This window comes from Leopardus geoffroyi, chromosome C3 (assembly GCF_018350155.1).
Source record: "Leopardus geoffroyi isolate Oge1 chromosome C3, O.geoffroyi_Oge1_pat1.0, whole genome shotgun sequence".
In the NCBI taxonomy this organism is placed as follows: domain Eukaryota; kingdom Metazoa; phylum Chordata; class Mammalia; order Carnivora; family Felidae; genus Leopardus; species Leopardus geoffroyi.
In genome coordinates, this window is record NC_059338.1 from 16,080,585 (window position 1) to 16,102,357 (window position 21,773).

At 37.0% G+C, this 21,773-nt stretch overlaps 1 protein-coding gene across 3 annotated transcripts in view; it reads left to right on the forward strand.

The window, feature by feature from the left end:
- USH2A (usherin) overlaps positions 1 to 21,773 on the forward strand; it is a 742,577-nt gene that overhangs the window by 595,918 nt on the left and 124,886 nt on the right. For all 3 annotated transcript variants that reach the window (XM_045455771.1, XM_045455772.1, XM_045455773.1), the window contains exons 56-58: positions 7,714 to 7,821; positions 15,411 to 15,594; positions 17,051 to 17,208. In XM_045455771.1, coding sequence (XP_045311727.1) covers positions 7,714 to 7,821; positions 15,411 to 15,594; positions 17,051 to 17,208 — 450 coding nt within the window. The remainder of the gene's footprint in view (positions 1 to 7,713; positions 7,822 to 15,410; positions 15,595 to 17,050; positions 17,209 to 21,773) is intronic.

Below are 21,773 nucleotides of genomic sequence, written 5' to 3' on the forward strand. Positions count from 1 at the left end.
TCGCGGTCCGTGAGTTCCAGCCCCGCGTCGGGCTCTGGGCTGATGGCTCGGAGCCTGGAGCCTGTTTCCGATTCTGTGTCTCCCTCTCTCTCTGCCCCTCCCCCATTCATGCTCTGTCTCTCTCTGTCCCAAAAATAAATAAACGTTGAAAAAAAATTAAAAAAAATCATTCTTATAAATAGAAGATTACAGCCAAAGAATTACGGTCCACAGCTGCCTGGACATTAATATTTAAAGAAAAAGAATCTTTCCCCTGAAATCCCAGATACTTTTAGGTTCTTTGCCTGTGCAATCTTTGTTTCTGTTTTGTTCCAAGAGTTCTAAATAACTCCTGCTCTCTCTGCAATATATGTTCTTGTCGAGTATTTGAGCAGCATCAGACTTAGCTGTCTCCTGATGCCTCACTTTGTTTCCAGAGAAGACTTGGACTGAAAATAGAGAGTAAAAGTGGCTTTTGTCTAGTATAGCACCAGACTCCAGAGAAGAAAACTATTTATTAAAACGGCGTTACAAAAAGCAAAAGCAAGGGTTTTTTTCTTGGACTATCTTAGTAATCGTTTTCATGTTGATCTGTAGTTGGAAACAGTCTGCCAAGAAGTAACTTACCTGGGAAGTGCTTCTTGGGATGAATCTGATTACTATGATATTGGGGAGGGGGGCCTAAACTATGGCCTGAAATTTCACACACAAAAAAATTGAGTCAAGAAACACTTAAGCTTGGAGCAAGCAGTCAGAAGCAAAAGTCGTGAGGTTATCTCATAGGCATTTGCCCTGCAAGGGTCCCTTTGTTTTGATGTTTTGATGCCCCGTTCATGAGCCGTCAATTGAACTTGTACTTTGAAGCATTGATACAGGAAGCATTCCTTTCCAATGGCTCACAAATGGGCAAGAAACGGGCTTGACTAACTGGGATGTGTGGCTCCTGAGACAGTGGTGGGTGGTACTGTCACGAAAAGGGGACTCTAGCATGTGAGCTCCTAACACATTTTTTAATCAAATTTTGTAACACACTCATAATGTAAATGCGTGTTAGAAGTCTCTAAAGCAATTCCACAATGTCTTCGTGTTCCATTTTTGAACATCCAGATTTTCACATAGAATTATCAATTTAAAGTGGAATCCTGCTATAATTCTATCCATCATAGCCAAGGTTGCCAGTGGGTGCTGAAAGTTTCTGGGAATCTCCATGAACAGAGATGCTCTGAAGGTGATCACTTAGTGAGATCCAAGGCAGCTAAGGGCAGAAAGAAGCGTTTCACATCAGCAAGACTCAATGTAGATTCACGTGGGCCCTGGCCAAACATCCAATTTGGGTGAATTAGTGCCAGGACAAGCTTCTTGCCCAAAACGTGTACAATATCGGATAACCACCTACCACAAAGTTTTTAAAGAAACCAAGAATCTCAGCCCTTGAACTAACCACTGACCAAATGATTGAGGAACTTGCAGAATTACATATTTTGTAGGATTATTTGGTAATTCTTTAGAAAATAGCAGATAACATTATGGAATAGCCCAATGAATGCTTTGAAGTAGCACTTACTATCTCAAATTATAATAGACAAAATGCCTTTCCCTATTTATCTGGAGATTAAAAATTAGAAACAAACTGATATTCATAAAGTATATCATATGTCAGGGCACCTAGGTGGCTCAGTGGGTTAAACGTCCGACTCTTGGTTTCGGCTCAGGTTATGATCTCACTCTTTCGTGGGTTGAATCCCTGCATCAGGCTCTGTACTGGCAGTGTGGAACCTGTTTGGGATTCTCTCTGTCTTTCTCTCTCCCTCCCTTTCAGCCCCTCCCCCACTCACACTGTCGCTTTCTCTCTCAAGATAAATAAATACACTTTAAAAAACAGTATATCAAATGTAACTGACATTGACATAGGCATTGATTCTGTTTTCCAAACCATATTTTTATGATTCATAGGTAGACTTTGGCAGTCCTTTTTAACACACATTTACTCCTGAATGTAATGTTACTTGAAAGTGTAATTATAATGAGTTTTGTTATAGTATGCTTCTTTCCTCTAAAAAAGAACATGGTTCCCTGTAGGGAAATTCAGGTAATTTGCAGCCACCATAATCTCCACTACACTGAAATGTTAAATGCTTGGCTTTTCTCCATGCATTTGCCTTTCTCTTCTCTACAACTACTATCTCCTACTCTTTTAATTCAATGCCGAGCACTTGAATGATGTTTTCTTTTCTCCTTCGACTCTTGGACTTCAGGATTAAGCTACGGTCAGAATGGTCCCTCTGAGACATCTCTTTATTTCCCTCTTCTCATCCTGATCAATTCATGAGTCATTTTCAGTTGGTGTGCCCTTTTCATTGCCTGTTACTAATATTTCATATATATCGCATTTTAAGGACTACCAATAGAGACTTACTTAAAATGGCAGCAAATTCCAGTTGAAATGTGTTGATTTTATTGAGTTTTACAGAGTCATATATATGAAAGGTCATCCAGTTCATGTAAATCATTTATGCCTGATGGCAGTCGGTGCTTTCCTTACAGATTATTTCAACCAAGCCTCTTAGTAAGTTAGTCTTCTGATAATATGAAAAATGCAAGACGTAAGAAATAGGATGTAGACAATTATGGATTCAGATATTGCCTTCCCTCAAGGTAGCCTGTAGCCCAATAAAGCAGTCAATACCATCATGCCCACAGCATACAGTTATGGAAACTGAGGCACCTAGAGTTCAGAAAACTGACCCATGACGGTGTTAATAAGTAAGAAGGTAAAGGATTAGAACCCAAAAGAGTCTAACTTCACATGCTTCTCTCCTAACAGCGAGGCTACACTCCTTTGGTACATGAATTGTAGAAATATTCAAAATGGAAATACCTAAATATACATTCCCACTTGGAGATGTGTATACATATACATACATACATACACACACACATACATACATACATATACACCGAAAGTTTCACTGGGCTTTGAGCTACTTATGTCATTATTTTCCTTATGTGTCAGAGGCCTGACCCTGTTTCTCTGGCCAACACTTCTCAGCCCGGGTGCCCAGACTTCTGACCTCACCTAAGCTGATCTCTGTAATAATAGATGAGTTCCTCCAACTCTCTATGCTTCAACTCCCTTACCTGTTAAATGAGCAGATAATTGCAGTGACCCAGGGGGTTTAGTGAGGGTTTTGATTGTGTTAATATCCAGGAAGTCACAGGAGAAGGTCTGCAAGTGGTGTTCAGTAAATTTCAGCTAGTATGTTATTTATGTAACTGAGTAATCAACTTCTTTAAAAATAACTCCATTTCTTATAAAATATATTTGATTAATGCACAGAGTCCAGTGAAAAGAGTAAAAGTGGAACAACAAAATCCCCTGACTTTTATTTTTTGTTTTACTTTATACTTCTTTTTATTGCCTTGATGTTTGAACTAAATGCTTTCAACATATTTCTTTCATTTTAAGAACGACTGCAATGGTTTCTACCACTTTTACATCTTTCAGATACTGTTTCATCTTCAAAGTCATTCACAAATTTCAATGTGCTTGGCTGCAGCTCTTATGTGATGGGAGGGCACAGGGCTTGGTATTAAAGTTGTGGGTTTGTCTCCACCCCAACCTGATAGCTCCATTCACTGTATGAACATTTGGTTCTCTGAGCCTCAGTATTTTCTTACCTGTGAGGCAGGAATAATTATTCCTGTCCTGGTGATATTCAAGGTGAAACCTCTTCACTTTTTCACCAACCCTTTGCATGTTGTTGCTAATTCTGTCTCCCAGAATCTCATAACTATTTCTAACATGCGTAGGGTAATCACAGCTGCTCATGGTCCCCTTATGTAACATACAAGAATCTGAACTTGTGTGCCAGTGTGACATTATTAGTAATTATAATATTAATATCATTTAGAACTCTTTTTCTTGCAAGTTATGGAAAACTCAGTTCAAGCAGGCTTAACAAATGGGCATTAAGTGGCTCATGTAAATAAAAAATCAGATGTAGACTCAAGGCTATGAGACGAGGTTTCCAGGACCCAATTTCTTTTCACCTCTAAGTTCTCCATTCTCAAGCACTATGTGGTGAACAAAGAACTACCAGCAGTAAAAATGAAAGTTTGAGTTCAAGGCCTACTTTCCATTAGCCTAAATGAGGTCACATAGTCAATTCTGAGCAGCTAACACTGCAAAAGGAATGTGGAACTGTGTCCAGGAGTAGTCAATCCAGGTGGAGAAAATCCTAAACAAAGCACAAAGACTTGTAGTAGCCAAAAGACTGGTTTCCACAAGGAAACCTTGAGTTCTGTTATAAAAGGAAGTATGAGTGTACTCTGAAAGATAAACATAGCAGATGTAGAGTTGCATGACACAGGCTGGCAAATGTGAGTTGAAATGAGCCGAATATTTCTACCTATGTTCCAAATGGCTCTTTAAATTGGCCACCATACTCATATTTCAGGGCTAGACACAACCCTTGAGGACAAACTACTAGTGAATTAGATTAAGCCCATTGTACTTCCTTCCTTCACTTAAGGCCCCATGCCTCCCACTCTCGCCTTTCTTGCCCTTCCATCTTTGTTTTCTTTCCCTAGTTCCTCACATCCCCTCCTCCTGAATGGTGATGACTTTGAAGTCCTCTGATTTCCCAAAGTAGGCTCTCTACCCAGCGCTCAGTTCTACCTCCTCTCCCCTTGATTCTGGTACCCCAGTAGCTTCAAAATATTCCTCTACTAGACCTGGCCCCATACTCTGCAAGGCCAACACATACCATCCAATTTAAACACCTGTAACAGACTCCCTGGCACACCTTCCTTAATCTATCAAAAATTCCTAACTGGCTAGCTACTCCGTTGCTGTGCTGTCTTCTAGTGTTCTTGGCTATATATAAAGTGGATACCACTGAGCTCAGTTCAGAAAGATTCTGTAGGGAAAGGACAATTTCTATTTTTATATACATCAATTTTCTTTTTAGCGACTGTCCTTATTGCAAATACCCTCAATCCTCTCATCGACTTTAGTACACCTCTGTGGTGACAAATTTCCTCTCCTTTTTCTAAGATGCATCCTAAAATATTCTTCAATGGTCATTGCATGTCTTATATCAGACCAGCTAGAACACAAAATGAAGAAGAGAATTGGGTCTCATTTGAGGAGGGGGGAGCATTTTATTTGTTTTTATTTAATAAGAAAAATTCCAGAGAAAGAACAAGCGTTGCTTCACTTTTACCAGCCATACTTAGGCATTTGGAAAAAAGTCTATAAAATATTTATTGTTTACACATCACATTAATTTTTGTATTATTTTAATAATATTCTGTAACTAGAAAACAATTGCCTACACAGTGAAGTAGATGTTGGGGGCTGAGATACTCATGGATTTATGAGGAAGGGCCTGTTTGGTCCGATGACACTTTGGATGGACATCATGAACATGATAGCCTGACATTTTATGGAGCACTTTCATGGGCTTTGTGTTCTTTAAACAGTACTTAACAAACATCAAACACTTACAACTTGTAAAAAGTTATTAAAAAAGGAAAACACTCAGAGACATAAACCTTACTCTCAAAGGGCTTACATTCTAAGTGAGAAAGTAAGATATTCAGGTGAATTGGTATTACAAGGGTCAAGGTCCCCTTTTTCAGTAGCAGGAGTAAAGAGGGAGCATCACCAGGCTAAGTCAGTCCGCCACTGCGGTCTCTGACCTTCATTCTTAGATGATTCCTCCCTTTTTCTTTTGATCTCTCTATTTTATAATCTTTAGCATTTTCCCATAAGCTTTTATCAAACATATATGGCTTCAGTGGGGCTTAGATCTTTCATCACATTCCTTATCTACAAATCAAGTAAATATCAAAATTATGTAAATCCCCCATAGCAACCAAATAGAAGATTGCAATCAAATAAGTATCTGAATCTTATCACTAAATTGATGTGGAAACACAAAGGGCTTTGAAGCTGAATCCTGGAACAGCTCCAGCTGCAGAACATTATTGCTTTAGCAGAGAACCCAGACTATTGCTCTAACTCTAAACGAACCAGTTAATTTTTTCGTTTGTTTAACCAGCACCTACTTTGTGCCTGCCATTATTTGAAGGATACAGTGGTATCTTTTAGATATAGTATCTTTTAGTGCTTTTTTGGAGCTTATGTCCTAGAGGGGGAGACAAACAATAAATAAACAGATGTAATAAAACAGCAGATAATGTTGAGGGCTATGGGAGAAGGAGGTAATTTGAGGGAATATGAAGTGATGGATGTAGTAAGTCGATAAAGTGGCCAAAATCTTTTAAAATGTAGCATTTGAGGAGAAATCTGCATAAAGCAAAAGAGTGGCACAGGAATGTCTCTGGAAAAACTCACCTGCCAAATGAGCATATATATATAAAAATGTAGCTCAGTATTCATGAAAAATTAATATAATAATTATATATATTAGCCCAATTATTTGACATATAGATGAAGTCCTATTCTTTAAGAAAAGGAAAAATTTTTGACCTTTGGCATTGTTTGAATTTTTCCAAGAATCAAGGGCAAGAAGCTTTAGCCGCCATATGCTCCTTGTCAAATGCTGCTGAGTCTTAAGCTTGCTTCTGGTCAGATAAAGTAGTTCTCTAGGTAACCCATTTAATCTTCTCAAAAGCCTTCAAACCTAGCTGCTATCTTTCCCATCTTTAAAGATCAGTAGATCAAGGCAAAGAGAAGCTAAGTCACTTGCCCAAGGTCATCAGCTAAGGAGTAGTGAGGTCTAACAACATGCAACTTCTACTATAAATGGCTTGCCATTCTTATTTATCCTGAGAACTTATTGAGCAATTACTGGGCTGTGTCATATTCTGAATACAATGAACACTATTCCTTCATCAAATTATGTTCAATCTATGTGTAAAGACAAAACCAACATACCTCCAAAACACTACAGAAGTGTGAGATGGTATTCTATTGGCACATATGGTGAAGTAGTGTAAAATTAAAAAAGAAGAGTGGGTTGGTGCGAATATGAGCTAGATATGGCTTGGGGCTAAACCTTATTTTGGATCTAACCTTATTTGTATCTAACCTTATCTTGGATCTAACCTTATTTTTATTTTTTCTACCTCTGTTCATATAAGAAGCTGTTGCAGAAACTGGGATAGTTAGCCTGGAGAAGAAAAGACTCAGGGGGGATTTGATGACTGTCTACAAATATTTGAAGAACTGTCATGTGGAAAAGAAATTAGATTTGTTCTATATCTCCCTAGGGGTGCAAGTGATGGAAAGAAATCACCACAATATAAGAAAGGACTTTTAAACAAAATAAGGAAAACTCTGGAGCTCTAAAGATGGAATGGGCTCTTTGAGAGATGAGTACTCTGATCAACTAGGCAAGGCAGCCTCTTCAATGACCTCTTGTACAAGGGAATCAAGAGAAAGATGGATGGATATCTGGGTGGATGGATGGATGGATGGATGGATAAATGGATGAATGATTGGATGGATGATGGATGGATGGGTGGATGGATGGATGACATGAATTTTAAGATTTCTGCTAAGGCTGAGAATATATGATTATCAGAGATAAATGAAATTTCGATTAATACTGAACTGCTTGTGAAGTTCATACCTCCTTTAGAAAATGTTTTCTGCTTTTAAAATTTTGGAAATCATATCTACAACTCCACATGTTACTTCCAGTTCTTAATTGATAATAAATAATCCTCTCAAGATGTACTTTATTTCTTGTTTGCTCTTTCTAGGTCTCCAGCCATTCACCAACTATAGCTTCACACTTACAGCTTGTACACCGGCTGGATGCACTTCAAGCAAGCCTTTTCTAGGTCAGACACTGCAGGCAGCCCCTGAAGGTAATTAAAAAATATCCATGATTTGGGAGGAGAAGTTTTCATATGGCATTTTGAAGTGAATTCTATAAACCCTTTCATGTAAAACAAAGAAGGAATAAAGTCGATATATATATATATATATATATATATATATATATATATAAACCCTTTCATGTAAAACAAAGAAGGAATAAAATTGTATTCTAGTCTGCCATTCTTCAGGTTTGGTTCAACTATAAGCCACCCAACACAAATTTTGCTTTCACTTCTTTAAACCTCTTCAGTTTACTTTTCTGTGATAAAAATTATTATACACTTTGATATAAAATTTCTCAAAAAAAATCAAAAATCAAACATCTCTGGAATGCCAGTTATATGACAAGTACATGCTCACTGCTGGAGCTGACTTAAATATTCACTATCATGAACTTGTCATCAAGTTGAAGACACAGTACAATTTCCCAAACTTACATAAAGACAGAGAATCTGAAAAGTGATGTTAAGAAAAAGCAAGTGTTCAATAATATTGTAATAACGTATGGTGACGGATGGTGACTGCACTTACCATTAAGTAATGTGCAGAATTGCCAAATCAATATGTTTTACATATGAAACTAATATAACATTGCATGTTTTTGTTGTTGTTTTTTAAATGTTTGTTTTTGGGAGAGAGAGGGAGAGAGAGAGAGAGAGAGAGAGAGAGATTGAGCAAACAGAGTAGGGGCAGAGAGAGAGGGAGACAGAAGATCCAAAGCAGGCTCTGCACTGAGAGGAGACAGCCCAGTCCAGGGCTTGAACTCATGAACCATGAAATCATGACCTGAGCCAAAGTCAGACGCTTAACCCACTGAGCCACCCAGGTACCCCAACATTGTATGTTAACGGTACTTCAATTGAAAAATGAACAGAATACTCAGGATAATCTGAACAAGGAAAGATTATAACTCATCATGAAAATCAAAAACATTTTGTGGTGCGAGAGTGAGTTCTGAGATGGACCATGAAGAACAAAGATTTTAACAAATTCACAGTAGAGGAGAGGAAGAACCAAACACAGACTGAGAACATGTAAAGTGGGGCCATCACCTTGGAAGGCAAATTGGCAATGTCTATTAAATTTAAAATGTTAATTTTCCATGACACAGCAGTTTCACATTCATTGTCTATGTCAGAAAATCACACTTTCAACAAATGCATAAGGAGACACGTACCAGGATGTTTATTGAAGCATTTTTGTTTGTTTATTTAATGGAAAACAGTTGGAAGTAATTTAAATGTCTATGAGTAGGGGAATTGCTAAATAAATTCAGGTATAGTCACATTATGAAACTCCATGCCTCATTTTAAAAGAATGAGACAATCTAACCATATAAAGAGGAAATTAAAGCTGCAATAGTGCACGGTATCTTTTATGTATAAAAATGTTTAGGCAATAATATTCATTTCTATAGGTAAATGAAAATATAGAAAAAATTCTGGAAGCATACGTACTTAACAACGGTTACCAATGGGTTGGGAACTGGAGTGGGTGTTATCATGTACTTTTAGAAGAAAGATAACCTCAGAAGCTTGGGTTAGTGATCAACTAATTATTTCGTTCATCTTTATTGTCTGCCTGTTTTCAATGTGGGGGAAACAGAGGCATGCATGAGTTTATAAACAGAAATATAATGTTAATTACCATTGGAGAGTCCTGAACTGCTTGTCCATTACTCTTCTAATGAAAGGGATTGTTGTACCTCAGAATATTAGACCTGAACTTCCTACCAGTAAATGGGGAATAAAATGGAAAATTCCACATATGGGGCATATGGCTCCTCACCAGGATTTCACTAATGATGTTTTCTATATAAAGAATGTTTCATGTCAAAAAGCTTAGTGTTCCTTTGAAAGGAAGAAACCAGCAGTGGATTTTTTGGAAAGGTAAACTATCAAATGGATACTTTGATGATAATGGATAATTTCTAAAGGATCTATCAACCATTTTTGGCTGCAACTCAAACCTGGTAAAATAACAGGGTCTCTTGCTTCAGTGTACTCATCAAATCCGTATATTTAAATTCTTAGAAAATATGCATCTATTTTCCCACCTTTCCCCCCAAAAAATTATTTAAAGAGCTCAGATTTCATGACTGAAAAAATTACATTCAACCACACACGGGAGTGTGAGATGGAAATGTTTTACTTGATTTCTTTTTTTTAACTTTATGCACCTTTCCTTTAACACAAATAACTGTGCAAAGGAATAATAAACGAAATGGGCTTTCCCCTGCAGAACAAACTTGGATTTAGAATCCATTTTCTGGCGGTGTAAGTGCCATTTGTGAATAACCTATATGTGACATAAATGTAGTCTGAGTACTTAACTTGGGGGTTGGAAGAGAACAAATCAGGACTCACATTAAGTTCTGTTGTACTGTAAAGTGGAAATAAACATGTTATATCCCATTACATTAATAATCTAAGCATAACTAATTATAAAATGCCTGAGTAAATCAGACATAGTTTGAAGGTCTCACACTTGAGTGTCCTAAGTGAATATGGAGAGAATTAAAAGAAACATCGTTTCATAGCCACCCTGAGCTCCTCTTACTTCTCTCATTTTCAATCCAGGGGAAAAAAGTTAATGTATATTACTACCCCATTGATAAGTTGGACATAATTCTCTACAATTTTATCCTCATAGAAAATTGTGTACCTTTAGTCAAATAGGAAGAGTTCAAATTGGATTTTTGTTCCATCTTTTTAGAATTGCTGCCATACCAGCCAACTCTAGTTAATTTTACAGTTCAATCATGCAAAATTGCAGGCGTGTTTACCTCTAGCATTGATAACGTGGAAAGGAAAAAGGAAAAGAAGATGAATCTTTCTCAGTCACATTCCATATCTCTCTTCCTCTCACCTTTTTTTAACTGTTAGATTCTTCCTCTATTCTTCATACTTGTAACTACACGGTCTCCCTTGGAATCCTCAAGTACAATCTCCCAAAGTATACAGCTCTCACAAAGCCTGCACTCATTCAAGGCCTGTGTACCCACCAGTCTATAGATGTTTTTATTAGGTGTTTTGAAAATACTTCAGCCTCAGTATTCAACTCTTAAAAACTCTCTCCTCACTTCCTAACTTACTTTTCTTTCTTTTTTTCCTCCTTCAGGTATAATCATCCACCTCATCACCTAACCCCCAAAATGGGCCTTCTTGATGTTTCTCTCTGTTTTTTTTTGTTTGTTTTTTTTTTTAGGTTTTAATATGTAGTTCTTCATAAAATCTTAGTAATTTTAAATCTTAAGGATTTTTTTTTCAACCTTTATTTATTTTTGGGACAGAGAGAGACAGAGCATGAACGGGGGAGGGGCAGAGAGAGATGGAGACACAGAATCGGAAACAGGCTCCAGGCTCTGAGCCATCAACCCAGAGCCCGACGCGGGGCTCGAACTCACGGACCGCGAGATCGTGACCTGGCTGAAGTCGGACGCTTAACCGACTGCGCCACCCAGGCGCCCCTAAATCTTAAGGATTTTTTAAAAATGCTTTCTTCCTTTCCGTCCCTTCTGGTGTTGCCTTAGTTCAGACTCCTATAACTTTTCGTAATTTAGTCTTCCTGCCTCTAGTGATTTCTCTTCTTCCTCATATTCCCATTCCAATTCTTTCCTCCCTTGTGCCAAGTCACCTCCATAAAATCCCATTTCCTTCCAGGAAAAAAAAAATCCACATCTTCTTAGTAAAGCAAAATAGACCCCTCAAACTTTAAACTCTGCCAGTCTGTTGAATCTTTCTGTCTTCCTCACGTGCCCTCCAGTGTACCAGTCATGCTGAAGTACCTGGAATTCTACCATACTTACCCCTATTTCAAAGACTTTGTGTGGCTTTCCCACAGTTTTGATTTCTTTCCCTACATTCTCACTAACTCACCTAACTCCCAGTTTTTCAAACTTGGGTTCACATCTCTCCCCTTCTAGAATTCTCCTGCTTCCCCTCTATCCCCATATTACTCCCAGTCTGTGTTGATACCTTTCCTAAGTGCTCTAAAGCACTAAGTTTCCTTTTCTTACAGCACTCAGCAAACTGGATTATAAATTTTTATTTGTTCATTTTTATTCACCACAATACTATGGGGTCCTTGAAGGGTAAAGACTATTTGTCTTTACCCCCACATCCACAGTGCCCAACACGGAAAGTGACACAAAATTGAGTGGAATGTTGGACGAATAAATTAACAATTAATAATAATCTAAAAGTCAAGGCCTCCATGACATAAGCCGATACAGAACAGGGTCCCTTCACTAGTTTCCAAAGGAAAGTCAATCCACAATAAATGTTGGGATTTTTGAATTGGAATCAAGATCTGTAGAGAAATAAGCAGGTAATATTGCATGGCACTCAAAACAAATTTAAAACAAATCTAGTAGACATGTCCCTTTTCTGGTAGCTATTATTGCAAAAGATCTACCAAGATTTCCTTCTGACCTTTTCTTCTCATACCTCTCGTGTAGTTTACCTGCCCCCCACCTGCCTTCTAGATGATTTCTCTCATGACCACCCATTTCCTTCCCTTGAGTTTTCTCAATTCTGTCCTTCTATTATATACGATAGGTTTTTTTCTGATGCCACCTGAGACTCATGCTCAGAGAGAAAGGCAGATTCTCTACTTGGGATTCATAAGACATTTCACCAAAAGTGGGTCTTATTCTATCAAAGATTTCTGGCAACTGCTAAGATAATCATGTCCCCGTGCCATTATACAAATAAAACCATAGTACTTAGTCTTTTTTACACATTTCTGTTTCCTCTTATAAATCAAATCAATGGACACAGAATTATTACCAACATGACCAGAGCTTTCACCAACTTGTATAAATATCAAACTCAATTTTTATTTAAAACATGAGGCAAACCCAAGATTTTGATTCATGTTATTTCATTAACTCTATATCCACAGGATGTATTTACTGATTCAAAGTGGAAACTAAGCAATAGACTTTCTAGCACCTTGGTGATTTTGTATACACCCTCCAAGGTGAAAAATATGGGACTCCAGCAAGCAGATTATGAAGTAAAACTTATACTTTATCTCTTAAATCAACAAACTAATATCATCTTTGAGTCAGAACATTAGATGATTGATTCATCTACCAACTGTTGGCAGAGAAACCCAGACATAACTGTATACTATGATTGGTGTATTTATCCAAGTATCTAAGAGTAAACTTTCAGAACAAAATGAACACTTTCTTCTCAGGAATAAGTTGTTCCTTAGAAAATTAGCAAGTTTGAGCCATTTAAAAATGTATCCTGTTTCTTTCAGGATGTTGTTAAATAAATTGCCTTTGAATGTCCTGGAAATTTTTCTTTTAAAAGTGTTGAAATCTTATCCCTTGCTGCATAACTTACACCAGAGATACAATCAACCAAACACTATTGATTACAGGGAACCTAATATTGCATGAGTTTTTAAAAGCTGAAGAAGAGAGTTACAGTGTCTACTCAGAGCATACCTAGATGACAACACGAAATGGTAGGATTGATCTTCCTCATTGCCTAGGTTCTCCGTCAATATGTTTGTACATCTGTAAGAGTGCTTGAATGTTTGACCTTGAATAACAGTTGTTTGTGTGTATATTTTAACTTTTATGCAGAAGAGGAAATTCCTTATAGGAACAAGCCAGAGCTTACTCATGTTTATATTTCTAGAACTAGAACTGCCCATAGTGCTTACCATAGTAATTTGCAGGATGTGTTTGCAATAAATTCATTTATTCAATATCAGTTAGGCATTGTGCTATCTATCCCTAAAGATACATTGACAAAAATACATAGAAGATTCCTGCCCTCATGAAGCTAACTTTATATTGAAGCAGGAGAAAGAAGTCGACCATGCAGTGTTAACAACATAGAAATAATGATAATATCAAGAAAAAAAAGATTATTGTGTTATAAGTGCTAAGAGGAAGTAGAAAAAGACATAGGATAGAGAAAAACTAGGTTATGATCACTCTAGAAAATGTTACAGTTATAATTAGAGAAGGTTGGTCAAATAAGATCTCCCTGATATGATTATAGTCACACAGGCCACTGAACTAAGAGGATAAATTGCAAAATTGTCATGTTGTCATGAATAAAAGTGTTCCAGGCAGAAGGAATGGAAGTGCAAATCTCAGAGGTGACGAAGAACAGGAAACATTCTGAGGATAGAAGGAGTCTCTTGTGGTTGGAGCCAGGTAGGCCAGAGCCAGAAAAAATGCAGGACTATACAGATTATCATAAGGAATTGGAATTGTGTGACTAATTTCAAAAGGGCTGTATATTTTACAAAGATTACAATAACTTATGTGCAGACTTTCTACACTTTGCAAACATTATGATGAAATAGAGAAGGGAAAGTTTTGAAACAGAGTCCAGTTAAGAGGCTGTGATAGAAGTTCATGACAGAGAAAAACATAGCTTGGATCAGAAGAGGTGGACATAAAGGTAGAGAGAACTATGTATATTCAGGGTAGAACCTGTGGGATTTGATGACACATTACACTTGGGGGTGAAAACAGTGAGAGCCTCAAGAATAACATTTTGTGGGTTTTGACCAAGAAAATGGTCCAAATTGGGAGAAGAATAGATTATAACAGAAAAACCAAGAGTTCTGTTTTTGGATGTTTTAAGTCTTTCATACTTAGTTAGTCATCCAAATGGAAGTGTCAAGTTGACGGTTGGGTTCATGAGTTTGAAGCCAAGATATAATTTCAGTCTAGAGATCCATATTTGGGAATGTTCGACGTAGAGATGGTATTTAAAACTGAGACTAAATGAAGATCCCCTAGAAAGAAGGAGTAAGAAGAGGGACGAATAAGGGAGAGGAGAGAGCCTAGGTCTCTGAAGCACCACATAATTTTGAGTTCCAGTAGGGAAAGAGGAGCCAGTAAATGAGGAAAAGGATGAAAAAGAGCATAGCACATGGTGTCAGAGAGGCAAAGGCAAAGTATGTTATTCGCTGAATTTAAAAATTCAGGTAAATACTGTATTGTGATTACTTCTACATATTCCACATAAGTAGGTATCAAAGTTTAAAATTCCTGGATAGTCTTTGAGGCCCCTCGGTGGCTCAGTCGGTTGAGTGTCCCACTTCGACTCAGGTCACTACCTCGCAGTCTGTGAGTTCTAGCCCCACGTTGGGCTCTGTGCTGACAGCTCAGAGCCTGGAGCCTGCTTCGGATTCTGTGTCTCCCTCTCTCCCTCCCTCACTCATTCTCTATCTCTCTCTCTGTCAAAAATAAATAAACATTAAAAAAGTAAAATAAAAATAAAATTCCTGGATAGTCTCTCAGGTCTTGATTAAAGTCAGAGTAACAGCCAAGATAGAGAAATTTTCTACCACTTAATTGTCTGGCATTCACTTTCTAAAGGCAATTCACAAATGAAATAATCAAAGCATTGACAAATATATTTATACCCAATTGTCTATTTTACCTCAAAAGTATGGAAACTGTATTTTTTTGCTTTACCATGAAATTTTCTATCAACAAAATAAAATTATCATAGTATGTGAGGTGATGGTGTGACTTTTGATAAGGTGTATATTTTACTCTAACAATAAAACCTCATTGTGTTATTTTTTCCAGGAGTTTGGGTGACACCTCGACACATTATCATCAATTCTACGACAGTGGAATTATATTGGAGTCCGCCAGAAAAGCCCAATGGCCTCATTTCTCAATATCAATTGAGTCGTAATGGAACCTTGGTTTTCCTGGGTGGCAATGAGGAGCAGAATTTCACTGATAAAAACCTGGAACCCAACAGCAGGTAAACTCAAAGAAAACCTTACCAATCATATAGTTAGAATTTTACATTTTTCAGGGTTGAAAAGTGTGCATCTTTAAATGAAACAATATTTTTGAGAGAGCGGGGAGGCACAAGTGAGTGAGGGGCAGAGAGAGAGAGAGGATCCCAGGAGGTGCAGAGAGAGAGACAGAGAGAGAGAGAGACAGAGAGAGAGAGAGAGAAGCAGTGCTCACTCAAAGCTGGTTCATGTTTTACCCACAGCAAGGCTTGTGCTCACCCAAAGCAAGGCTGGAGCTCACCTAAACTGGTACCCAAACTCACCTGACGTGGGACTTGAGCTCACGAACTGTGAGATCATGACCTGAGACAAAGTCAGATGCTTAAAGACTGAGCCACCAAGGCACCGTCTAAATGGAACAATATTAAATTAATAGGTTAACTAATCTCCTCTTTCATTAGCCATTTCATAGCTGATGAGATCTTTTAATTCATTTCAGATGTTGAAGACTCAAGTGCTAACTCATTACTTTAGCCTTCAGAGTACATGACATTTTTAATTTATTTTTTCAAGTTTATTTATTTTTGAGAAAGAGAAGGGAGTGGGGAGAGGCACAGAGAGAATCCCAAGCAGTCACCACACAACACAGAGCCCGATGCGGGGCTCAAACTCACAAACTGTGAGATCATAACATGAGCCAAAATCAAGAGTGGGGCACTTAACTGACTGAGCCACCCAGGTGGCTCATGACATTTTAAAAAAATGTAAGTAGTCTTCTGTTTGACAGAAGAGCATGAGGATTTTTAAGTATATAAAATACACAAAGTATTAAGCTTTAGAAATTATCAAATTATCTTCAAAAACATGCATTCTTAAACCAGCAGTAAAAGAGATCTAAGGAGTTTTGTTTGACATCAACTACCTTTTCTTCTAGCATAATGTTTTCTCTGCTTGCTACACTATATATAGGTAGGGTGATTTTAGGGGAAAAAGTTCCACATATTTGCAATTCATTCCCATTCATTTCTCAGCAAAGACAAAATATATCTTCGATCAACAGATGTTTTATTGCAGAGAGTAGAGATCAATTCAGTTTTATTGTGGAGAGTAGCAGATCAATTTAGAAACATCTTCCTCTGAACATATTTCCCTGAACGCCAACCCATTTAAAAATGGGAAAGATTCATTTGAATCCTCCACAATCTAGTGGCACACTCCAGGACTTTCCTGAAATCTTTATGAAAAGTTATTGATTACTAGAGGGTTAGGAATAAAGTGAGAAGGACAGAAATAAGGCAGTCTGGAGAGAATGATGCATGTTCTGAAAAAACTATCAAGTCAATAGTGAAGGTTCTGGACAAGGAGCAGAGAATTTGCATTTTGTCGTTAACTGTCAACCAAACAATGGAGAGAAAAGCCAGAAATCATCGTTCGCATCTCTTATGCATTGCCTATCACAATCCTTTCTTTTTAATATAGATACATTTATAAACTGGAAGCTGCAAATGGGGGTGGCAGCAGCCCTAGTGGTGATTACATTGTACAAACACCTGTATTCACACCAGAGGAAATCCAGCCTCCGTGCAATAGCACAGTAATCGGGCCTTATTCCATATTTGTAGCTTGGACTCCACCAGGTAAGTAAATAAAACCTGTGTGTGTGTGTGTGTGTGTGTGTGTGTGTGTGTGTGTGTATGTGTGTGTGCATGTGTATACGTAAAACATTTCAGAGAAAGTTCATTTGAGATAAGGATGGAAATGTCTGAATTTAGTAAATGAGAAGGAAATAATCTGTCTCCTGGGTAAATATAAACAGAATAATCTAAACAACATTGCTGAGTCTATACATATGTACGTATATGCATACATACATATAGATGCAGATGTAGATATGTAGATAAAGATACCTAGATACCTAGATATATACTTTTCTATCAAAGTAATACTTTCTTTCAAGTACTCAAATCTGTCTCCTTATTTAAATGTATATCCAGGGTAAGTTGTATAGGCCTGAATGACCTAAACAATCATTCTACAGGACTTCCTAGATTGGATCATTGATGTTATATGATCTGGTCTTTATTATAGCAGTGAATAAGGAATTCAGAAAGACAACAGTCTACTCTATCCATGTCCCTCAGGTTTTGACCAATTATGGTAGCTGAGTTTTGCCTCTCTGAGCTGTATAGCCTCCATTGTGCCATTTAGTCACTAGCGACTTGCTTTTGTGGTTTAGTGTGTTATCATATTTTGACGTAAGCATCATCTTCCGGTACAAATCTGATTGCATTACTGTGAAGTAAGGATTAAAGTGAAATCTCTTTGACCTGTCTTTAAACATAAGGAACATAGGGAAATTTTGTTTAAGTACAATGTGAAATGCATTAAAGTGTTAAATTCACTTCAAAATATGTGATTTATGTTTAATATCTAATCATTAGATAAAATTGACACAAATTTCTATTGTCTCCATCAGAATAACATACACTGAAAATAATTGGTTAACAGCCATGTTGACCGTCGGTAGGTCCATTCCATAAAATAATTAGCATTTTTCATTTACTTGAACAATTATCTCTGTCAAAACAAAAGAGTTAAGCTGGCATTTGGAAGAAAAGCTTCCAAATTCATTCTATGTGGCCAGCATTACCCTGATACTAAAACAAGATAAAGGCACCACAAAAAAGATAACTGCAGGTCAATATCTGGTCTCATGACCAGAGATGCAAAAATCCTCAACAAAATACTAGTAAACTGAATCCAACAGTAAATTAAAAAAAATCATTCACCACAATCATGTGGGATTTATTCCTGGGTCACAAGGTTAGTTCAATATTCATAAATCAATGTGATACATAACGTCAATAAAGAAAGGATAAGAACTATATAATCATTTCAATAGATGCAGAAAAAGCATTTGGCAAAGTACAGCATCCATTCATGATAAAAACCCTCAACAAAGTAAGTTTAGAGGGAACATACCTCAACATAATAAAGGCCACATATGAAAAACCCACAGCTAACATCATCCTTAATGGAGAAAAACAGAACTTTTCCCCTAAAGTCAGGAACAAGACATGGATGTCCACTCTCACCACTTCTATTCAACATAGTACTGAAAGTCAGAAAGTTGCAGGATACAAATCAACGTACAGAAATCTGTTGCATTTCTATACACCAATAATGAAGCAGCAGAAAGAGCAATTGAGAAAACCATCTCATTTGCAATTTCACCAAAAATAATAAGATACCTAGGAATCAATCTAACCAAAGAGGTGAACGACCTGTATTCTGAAAACTATAAAACACTGATGAAAGAAATGGAAAACAATATAAAGAAATGGAAAAACATTCCATGCTCATGGATCGGAAAAATAATATTGTTAAAATGTCTATATTACCCAAAGTAATCAATACATTCAATGCAATCCCTATTGAAATACCAACAACATTTTTCACAGAACTAAAAGAAACAATCCTAAAATTTGCATGGAACTACAAAAGACTCTGAATAGCCAAAGCAATTTTGAAAAAAAGAAAGATAGAAAAGCAGAGGCATCACAATTTCACTTTGTTATATTGGAAAGCTGTAGTAATCAAAACAGTATGGTACTAGCACATAGATCAATAGGACAGGATAGAAAACCCAAGAAAAAAAAACACAATTACATGGTCAATTAATCTTCAACAAAGAAATGGTGTTGGGAAACAAATGGTGTTGGGAAAACTGGACAGTAACATGCAAAAGAATTAAACTGGACCACTTTCTCACACCATATACAAAAATAAATTCAAAATGGATTAAAGACCTAAACATGAGCCCTAATATCATAAATATCTTAGAAGAGAGCACAGGCAGTAATTTGTCTGACATCAGCTGTAGCAACTTTTTTCTAGATAGGTCCCCTGAGGCGAGGGAAACAAAAGCAAAAATAAACTATTGAGACTTCATCAAAACAAAAAGCTTCTACACAGCAAAGAAAACAAACAAAACTAAAAGGCAACCTGTAGAATGGGAGAAGATATTTGCAAAGGGCATATTCAATAAAAGGTTAGTATCCAGAATATATAAAGAACTTATAAAACTCAACACCCAAAAAACAATCCAATTTTAAAAATGGGCAGAAGATATGAACAGACATGTCTCCAAAGAAGACACACAGATGGCCAACAGACACATGAAAAGATGCTTATCAACACTTATCATCAGTGAAATGCAAGTCAAAACTACAATGCAGTTATCACCTCACACGTCAGAATAGCTAAAATGAAAAACACAAGAAACAACAGTTGTTGGCGCAGGTGTGGAGAAAGGCGAACCTCTTGCACTGTTGGTGGGAATGCAAACTGGTGCAGCCACTGTGGAAAACAGTTATGGAGGTTCCTCGAAAGTTAAAAATAGAACTACCCTAAGATCCAGCAATTGCATTATCCGGTATTCAACCAAAGAATAGTACATCACTAATTCAAAGGAATATATGCACCCCTATGTTTGTAGCAGCATTATTTACAATAACCAAGATATGGGAGCAGCCCAAATGCCCATCAGTCCATCAATTGATGAATGGATAAAGAATGAATGTATATATATTGTCCATCCATAAAAAAAGAATAAAATCTTACCATTTGCAATGACATGGATGGAACTGAAGAGTATAATGCTAAGTGAAATGCCAGTCAAAGAAAGACAAATACCATATGATCTCACTCAGATGTAGAATTTAAGAAACAAAACAAATGAGCCAAGGCAGGAATGGGAGTGGGGGTGGAGAGAGAGAGAGAGAGAGAGAGAGAGAAACCAAGAAACAGACTCTACTATAGAGAACAAACTGATGGTGACCAGAGGGGGAGGTGGTGGGGGACGGGTTAAATAGGTGATGTGGATTTGTTTTTTTTTTTTGCAGGTTGAAATCATTTTATAAGATATAAATCTATGATTATGCAACATTTCTATTATTTTTTTCTTTTTAAGATGACTATTTTTTTTATTTTTTTATTTTATTTTTTATTTTTTAAAATTTACATCAAAATTAGCGTATAGTGAAACAATGATTTCAGGAGTAGATTCCTTAATGCCCCTTACCCATTTAGCCCATTTCCCCTCCCACAACCCCTCCAGTAACCTTCAGTTTGTTCTCCGTATTTATGAGTCTCTTCTGTTTTGTCCCCCTCCCTGTTTTTAAATTAGTTTTGTTTCCTTTTCCTTATGTTCATCTGTTTTGTCTCTTAAAGTCTTCATATGAGTGAAGTCATATGATTTTTGTCTTTCTCTGACTAATTTCACTTAGCATAATACCCTCCAGTTCCATCCACATAGTTGCAAGTGGCAAGATTTCATTCTTTTTGATGGCTGAGTAATACTCCACTGTATATATACACCACATCTTCTTTATCCATTCATCCAGCAGTGGACATTTGGACTCTTTCCATACTTTGGCTATTGTTGATAGTGCTGCTATAAACACGGGGGTGCATGTGTCCCTTCAAGACAGCACACCTGTATCCCTTGGATAAATGCCTAGTAGTGCAATTGCTGGGTCATAGGGTAGTTCTATTTTTAGTTTTTTGAGGAAGGTGATGGGGCTTAATATGAATTGTGATGAGCACTACGTGACATATGGAATTCTTTACTCATTATATCGTACACCTGAAACTAATATAACACTTTATGTTAGCTAATTGGAATTAAAATAAAAACTAAAAACAGGTAATATAGTCAAGAAAGTAACATACAGGCCTAATATATAAAACTTCATCTCTCATAAACCAAGAGGCTTCTGATGTCCTAACCTAAGATCAAAAACAAAAGGGCCTTAATTTGGTCAAATTCACAGGAGAAAATTTATCAAGAGCTTTATAAGTAAAGAAAAATGTAAGTCTCTCCAAGATATTAAATATAAATGATTCCATCCACCTTTGTTTTAAAATATAAATATACAACACATTAAATTAAACAACAGAAAGGAACAATCACGGGTGCCAGCCTGTGTCATAAAGTGCTATGCTCCTTATCTCAGTCTTAGGAACACAGATCTTCTTGAACTCTGTTCTTAGTTTTGATGGAATAAAACACATATCTTCTGCTGTGGAAAATGTACAAACTTGAATATCCCTTTACAGAATCAACGTCTCCTTGCATGGAACAGCATTGCCATCTCGCCATCTTTTAGCATATTTCTCCTTGGCATCTTTACAGTGCTGT